Source organism: Nuphar pumila, chromosome 17 (assembly GCF_984573655.1).
Source record: "Nuphar pumila chromosome 17, dmNupPumi1.hap1.1, whole genome shotgun sequence".
NCBI classification, from domain to species: Eukaryota; Viridiplantae; Streptophyta; class Magnoliopsida; order Nymphaeales; family Nymphaeaceae; genus Nuphar; species Nuphar pumila.
The window spans coordinates 5,718,342-5,724,570 of record NC_143265.1 but is presented as its reverse complement, the minus strand read 5'-3'; the positions used below and the strand labels follow the sequence as shown (position 1 = coordinate 5,724,570).

Sequence of the window (6,229 nt, the reverse complement as noted above, 5' to 3'; positions counted from 1 at the left end):
AAAAAAAAAGCTATAATTTTTAAAAAGAAAAGAAAAAGTATAATTATTTTAATTTACAAAATGACAATAGTATAATTATTTTTAGGGTTTCAGCCCATCGATTTTTTTCAAAACAAGCCAACAATTTACTCCCTGTGGAATACCAGTTGTGGCTCTTGAAATTTGCAATACCACTTTTCGTTTTTCCAAAACAGCCAGCAGGGCAAAGAAAATAATATATTTTACCTTTCCCGTGTTTGTTAAATATTTTTTTTATAGTGTCAGTGGAAACAAGATAGGAAAACTTTGATTCAGGTCCAACTTATTGCCCAAATTACCAAAAAAGGGCTTCGGATTTCTGATTTTTTTATAGGAATCTCTACTTTCTTGAAAACTCTCAAAAAGAAAACTATATATGTTTATGGTGTATAAACTCAATTAATAAAAGTTAAAATCAAAATCCGACATTGCCCTGAAATCCTTATATGATAGTTTTCGGGCAACTTATAACCCATTTCAGAATTTTCAGAAAAATGTGCCCATTTTTTAAAATTATGAGTAAAAAGTTGCCCCTATAAGATATTTACCAAATGAAAAATCCCTTGCTGTTACCCTGTTGAAGTTCATTTAAAGTTTTTTTTTTTCTGGATGGTTATTTTCTTAATTACTGTAACCCTGCTAAAATTACACCGCTTTTCCGTAGAACCGTTCCCATTTTTCCATTAATCGAAAACACGCAACACATTTTTTCTGAAAACTGGCAGCACTGCATGACGTAGCTCAAACTTGGGGTTTCAATAATTGCACCATGTGAAAATGATCACCCATGGGAAAGTTTCAGGAAATGGTGTCATACTACAAAAAAGTTCCACTGGTTTTTTGCTGACACGCCAAAGTTTAAAAAATTGTCACTCATTGTACACGCGTCAAACACATTTATCTTGGCTTGATTAATAGATTCACCAAGATATCAATACGATCACCGTTTATTTATCTTCAATCCATTGGAGAAAACTGACGACGACAGAGAGACCCCGAAACTTTGATTTTGATTTTTGTTTTGCTTTTCTTGTCATAAATTTCGTACTAAACAAAAGAAAATTACAAAACACACAACACACACACACGCACTCTCTTTCTCTCTCTAGATTCTGACTTAACGGGGTGCTTATATATAGCCGGTGGAGTGCCTTAGAAATCCCACACTCGTCGAGAATGGGGATTTCTGGAAAGAGGGTGCTCATCACCTCCAATGGGGACTCTGTCTCTCGCGGCGTCGCTTACCATCTGGCGAAATCCGGTTGCAGGTTTCTTCCTTTCTCTTATTCTTTCTTGATCTTCTGTTCATTTTCAAGAGTACCCAATTGTTGATTTTTTTTTTCTTTTTTTCTTTTTTCTTTGGCTTTGAGTTCAGAATCTGTGGTGGAATTGTAGTTTCCTTTGTTTTTTTCTTGGTGGGTGTTCTTGTTTCCCTTCCCCTCTTGTTTCTCTTGGACTGATTCATCCTGAGTGCGTTTCTAGGCTTGTGTTGATGGGGAACCAAGGCGTCCTCTCCGAGATCGCAGCGGCAATAATGAGTGATTTGAAGCAGGGTGGTCTCGTCGAAGTTGTTAATTTGAATGTGGAAGAGGGGAGGGAGGAGGTTTTCGACGATGCCGTCGGGAGGGCGTGGAATTGCTTCGGCCAGTTGGATGCTTTTGTTAATTGCTATAGCTACGAAGGTATACGTTTCCTTCTGAACGATGTGATTGGTATTTAGAGTGCATTTTGTGGAGTTTTTGATCGTTGGTGAATGGTGATTGATGAATTGTTGAAAATTGGTTCTAAGAAAAACAGAACTTTTGATCGTGATGCTTTGGTTGATCATGATCCTTGCTTTTGTATCTTATGGAGTTTCTGATTATTGGTTATTGATGGATTGCTTTGATGTTAAATGCACGACTTAATTGTTTGACATTTGATACTGATCGGCTGATGCCGTTGTTTGCCATTGTTTACCGCATGCTTGTTCAAATATTGTGGTGGCCATGACCATGTGAGTGGGGGAGATTTTTTTTTCCCTTTTTGATGAGGAGGAAACCTCGCCTAAGCGAGGTTTGATCCGGCACCTTCATCTTAGATTCTGTAGCATGTGAACATATCCTGGTAATATGTTGTGGGTATAGTAGGCTGGCTACCCTAACCATTAGTAAGTATTTAGCTATACTGTTCTTCAAATTAATCTGTGACATACTATATACACCTGTATAATTACAAAATGGTGACAGTGCCAAAGACCAGAGTGGAGGTATTATGAAAGATACGAGAATCAGTACTTAGATCAATGAAGAAAACCACTTTGTTATCGTTTATTATATAACGCGCACTAGAATATGAGAACTGGAAGGATGAAAACTACCATGTGAACAGAGATCTTCATGGGTTTTTTATTATTTTCTCTTGAATCTAACCGTGCATATATGATCTGCATGCTTGGTTTTATGGGGACCAGCTCTTGAATCATCGGATTACTTTGCATAAGCAGGATTTTTTAATGCTTAAAGAGCAACAGCTCAGAATTTTCATAAATACTCAAGCATCAAAAAATAGTCTATTTTACTCAAAAATGCATGATGAAACAGTTGATTCCTAGCAGATTCACCATGGCGAACACATGCATGGTCGGATATGCAAAAAAGTTTTGGAAATTTTCAGTTCACACGGTAGTCCTCACACACACACACACACACACACACACACACACACACACATATATATATATATATATATATATATATATATATATATATATATATATTTGCTTCTTGCAATGCAATCATGGTTTTGAATGTTTTATATTTGGAGTCAGCTTACTGATACTTGTGATTATTTTGATCTGAATATAGCATTTTGTATTTTTATGATTCCTTCCTATTTAGTCCTAAGCTTGACCTTAGGTCTCTATTAGAAGAAATATAGTCTTGTTTACATCTGCTTTGTATGGTCCTGCAAAGTGCTTTTTTTTCTTCAATTTCTTTTGAAACAGAAACTTGGCTTAAAGTTTATAACTGCACATTTGTGGCTTGTCATAGTCTCAGTAGCGTGACCACCAAATATATGTGTTGCATTGTTTAGACATACTTTTATATCCGTGCTATTTATTTTTACTTATTTATTTACTTTTTGTTTTTTAAGCTCTCGGATGGACTTTATATGTTGCCATTCCTAGTAGTAATGGCTACTGGATGCAAGTCTTACTATAATATTTTATTCAGCAGGAAAATGTGGAATTTACCTATTTAATCAGCCATATGTTAATGTCCAACAGGGAAAATTCAAGAGCTTCTGAAGCTCTCTGAAGATGAGTTCAAGAAAATATCAGCATTCAACTTTTCAGCACCATGGTTTCTCTTAAAGGCTGTTGGAAAAAGAATGCAAGCTAGCAATTTAGGGGGATCCATCATTTTCTTGACATCAATTATTGGTGCAGAAAGGGGACTCTATCCTGGAGCTGCTGCTTACGGTTCTTGCTTGGCTGGAATACATCAGCTTGTTAGAGTATGCTATTTGTTTCCTTTAACTCATGTTTGTTCACTCTTCTTAGTAGGGATGAATGATGTTGTTGCTTCAAGGCATTTGCCTTTGGTTGATCTCTTCATTGTCTGTAAAAGTAGCCATTGATCTTGCTTTGCTTGTGCTGGAAAATTTAGAAGTATGCATCCCCATCATCATTAGAATCCTCCTGCATTGAATTGACTGCATGGATTTCTTTGTAAAGGTTGGACAGTTTAACACCTTTCAAACCCTGTTCTAATCTCCATGGTGTTAGAAATAATTTCCTAGACTGTGGTATGGACAGATATCTAGATACAAGAAAGTGGCAGTGTCTGAACTAAATGTTCTGCTCCATGATCTGTTGCCTTATGATACTCGCAACTCTTTAAGAGGGTGTTTATTTGCCTGAGATCTCAGATCCGAGGGTCTGGTTCGGCAATGCCAGATCCTTGGTTTTGCAAATGGAGGATCTCATAACCTTGGATCTGCCATCCTCAAACACCTTGGATCTCCGATCAATGTATGTAAACTTTCCACTTATTCTAACTAGTCCAACTCCAGCTGTCTGTTCAAGGATTCCTTAGCATCTTGATTCAGGTAATATGCCAGGTATCTGTCTGGAGAACAAAATGCGAGGACTTCATTGTCATCATCTTGCCTTCTCACATTCTGCGACAGGCACCTATTTTTCTTCCAGTATTTATAGTCCAAGGGTAGTTTGAGAATGTGATTCTTGCTGTAATTACATAACCTTCTGAAGTTTGCTAAACTTGCTCTCTGATATGGAAAATGATCTCTTTCTTAGAAAAAGAGGAATCAATCTACTGTTATTGGATGTAGAAGTGGTCATTTCAGTACACACCTTTCAAAGTGAATCTACTCCGGACATGCCTCTTTTTTCTCTGTTGTTTTACAGTGGTTCTGCAATAAAAGGAACTCTTTTTTCCCTCTCTGCAAATTTTTTTTTTTTAAAATCTGTCCGTTAATTTTTCCTTACAAAAAGATGTTACCTGGTTGCTGGTCATGAAGAAAATGGCATCTGAGTTGCTCATTTTGACACCAACTTGATAGCTATGAATGCATGATGATTCTGAAGTAAAAAAAATTTATACTGCCCCAAGTACGTGAAGACATTTTTTTTTTGTACTAATTTTTGTTTTGTTATGTTTTAGGCATCTGCACTGGAGTTGGGCAAGTACAAGATAAGAGTGAACGCAATTGCCCGCGGTTTGCATTCAGGTGATGAATATATAGTAACAGAGAAGGAGAAAAAAGGGAAAACTGCAAAGGATCTGATTCCCTTGCAAAGGTGGCTGGATACAGCAAATGATTTGGGTTCATCAGTTCTTTACTTGGTTAGTGATGATTCACGCTATATGACTGGCACCATTAACTTTGTGGATGGGGGACAGTCCATAGTAAGGCCTCGAATGCGGTCCTTTTTATAATTAAAGCTGTTGTAGTAGAAGGAACCTGTTATCTCTTGTTATGTTTTTAGGTTTATGTTGTTAGGTTTTGATATAAAGTGTGCAACTTGTTTATCTTCTCTCTCAATGGAAAATAAGAAATGAATGTAGTTCTTCGTTACTCTCCATCCAAATTGTGTGTGTGACAGAGAGCTTGTGTTACCATAGTTGGCAAACTCGTGACTTGGATCCAGATTGCCTGACCCCTTGACTCGCGAGTTAGCGGGTTGTCTCGGCTATGAGTTAGGTCTATACTTTTTTCAGTGTTAAGATATAGTAAAAAAACAAACTCCACTAAGCTATATAAGTATTCAACTCTACACGGTTCTTTATAAAAATTATTCTTTTATTAGCATTATTCAAATGCTTGACAAAAGATACATAACAGTAGGGGTGTCAATGGGTCGGGTTTGACCTGTGTTTCAATGAATACATCTGTATGTTTAATTTAAGCAAATATTTGCAACAGTATGATCCAGTGGTTTTCTTCATTTTTGACCATACTGATGTGATATGCTTGTTTTTATAGAAATCAGTTATTGGAGCATTTGATTTCAATGCATGGATCCATTTTTATAAGGTTAAAAAGGTCAATCACTTACAATTTTTATAATTTTTTAAGGCTTCAGATACCATTTTTTCATCCAAAATGCATGATCCAAGTGTCAACTTAAATCAATCATGTTGAACACTTCTATGGGATTGGAATTGCTAAAAAAATATCCAAATAACATGTTTCATTTAGCACCATGCTCATATATATATATATATATATATATATATATATATATATATATATATATATATATATAGGTAATGGTAGGGTGCTCCCAGAGTACCTACTCCCACCTAACAGAACTTTAGATTTTCAAAATTTGTAAACCTTTTTTTTGTTGATCAGACCCTTTTGATATGATATATAGTCATTATTCAGTAGAAAAACAAGTTTTGGATAATGTGTTTATAGCATTGGCTCACAATGTATCAAAATCTTATGACTTCAAAAATCCCATTTTTATATCCAACAAGCATGATCCAAAGCATGATTCCTATCAAATAAACTATGTTGAGTGCATCTATATGGTTTAATTGAGAAGTTGCAACATTTAACCAGTATTTCTAGTATCTGGTTATAGGTCCTCATATATATATATATATATATATATATATATATATATATATATATATATGTGAGTGTGTGTGTGGGCGCATGTGCTTTTTAAGTGCAGCTAAAGGTCTTTACTAATGCT

The 6,229-nt window shown here is 35.7% G+C and overlaps 1 protein-coding gene and 1 long non-coding RNA gene across 2 annotated transcripts; both read left to right on the top strand.

The window, feature by feature from the left end:
- Positions 1-1,179: 1,179 nt before the first annotated feature.
- Positions 1,180-5,097, top strand: LOC149811439 (uncharacterized). The gene is made up of 4 exons (XM_089993398.1): positions 1,180-1,286; positions 1,501-1,700; positions 3,287-3,516; positions 4,686-5,097. Exons 1-4 carry the CDS (start codon positions 1,195-1,197, stop codon positions 4,959-4,961), a joined length of 798 nt encoding a protein of 265 aa, XP_089849524.1. The 5' UTR covers positions 1,180-1,194; the 3' UTR covers positions 4,962-5,097.
- LOC149811440 (uncharacterized) lies at positions 3,523-4,461 on the top strand. Its single transcript, XR_016428563.1, has 2 exons — positions 3,523-4,033; positions 4,123-4,461. It is a non-coding gene; the product is annotated as an uncharacterized LOC149811440 (long non-coding RNA).
- Positions 5,098-6,229: the final 1,132 nt, after the last annotated feature.

Coding starts and splice junctions, on each gene's coding strand:
- LOC149811439 (XM_089993398.1), top strand. CDS start 1,195: ATGGGGATTTCTGGAAAGAGGGTGCTCATCACCTCCAATGGGGACTCT. Junction 1,287..1,500: donor CTGGCGAAATCCGGTTGCAG/GTTTCTTCCTTT, acceptor GTGCGTTTCTAG/GCTTGTGTTGATGGGGAACC. Junction 1,701..3,286: donor TAATTGCTATAGCTACGAAG/GTATACGTTTCC, acceptor AATGTCCAACAG/GGAAAATTCAAGAGCTTCTG.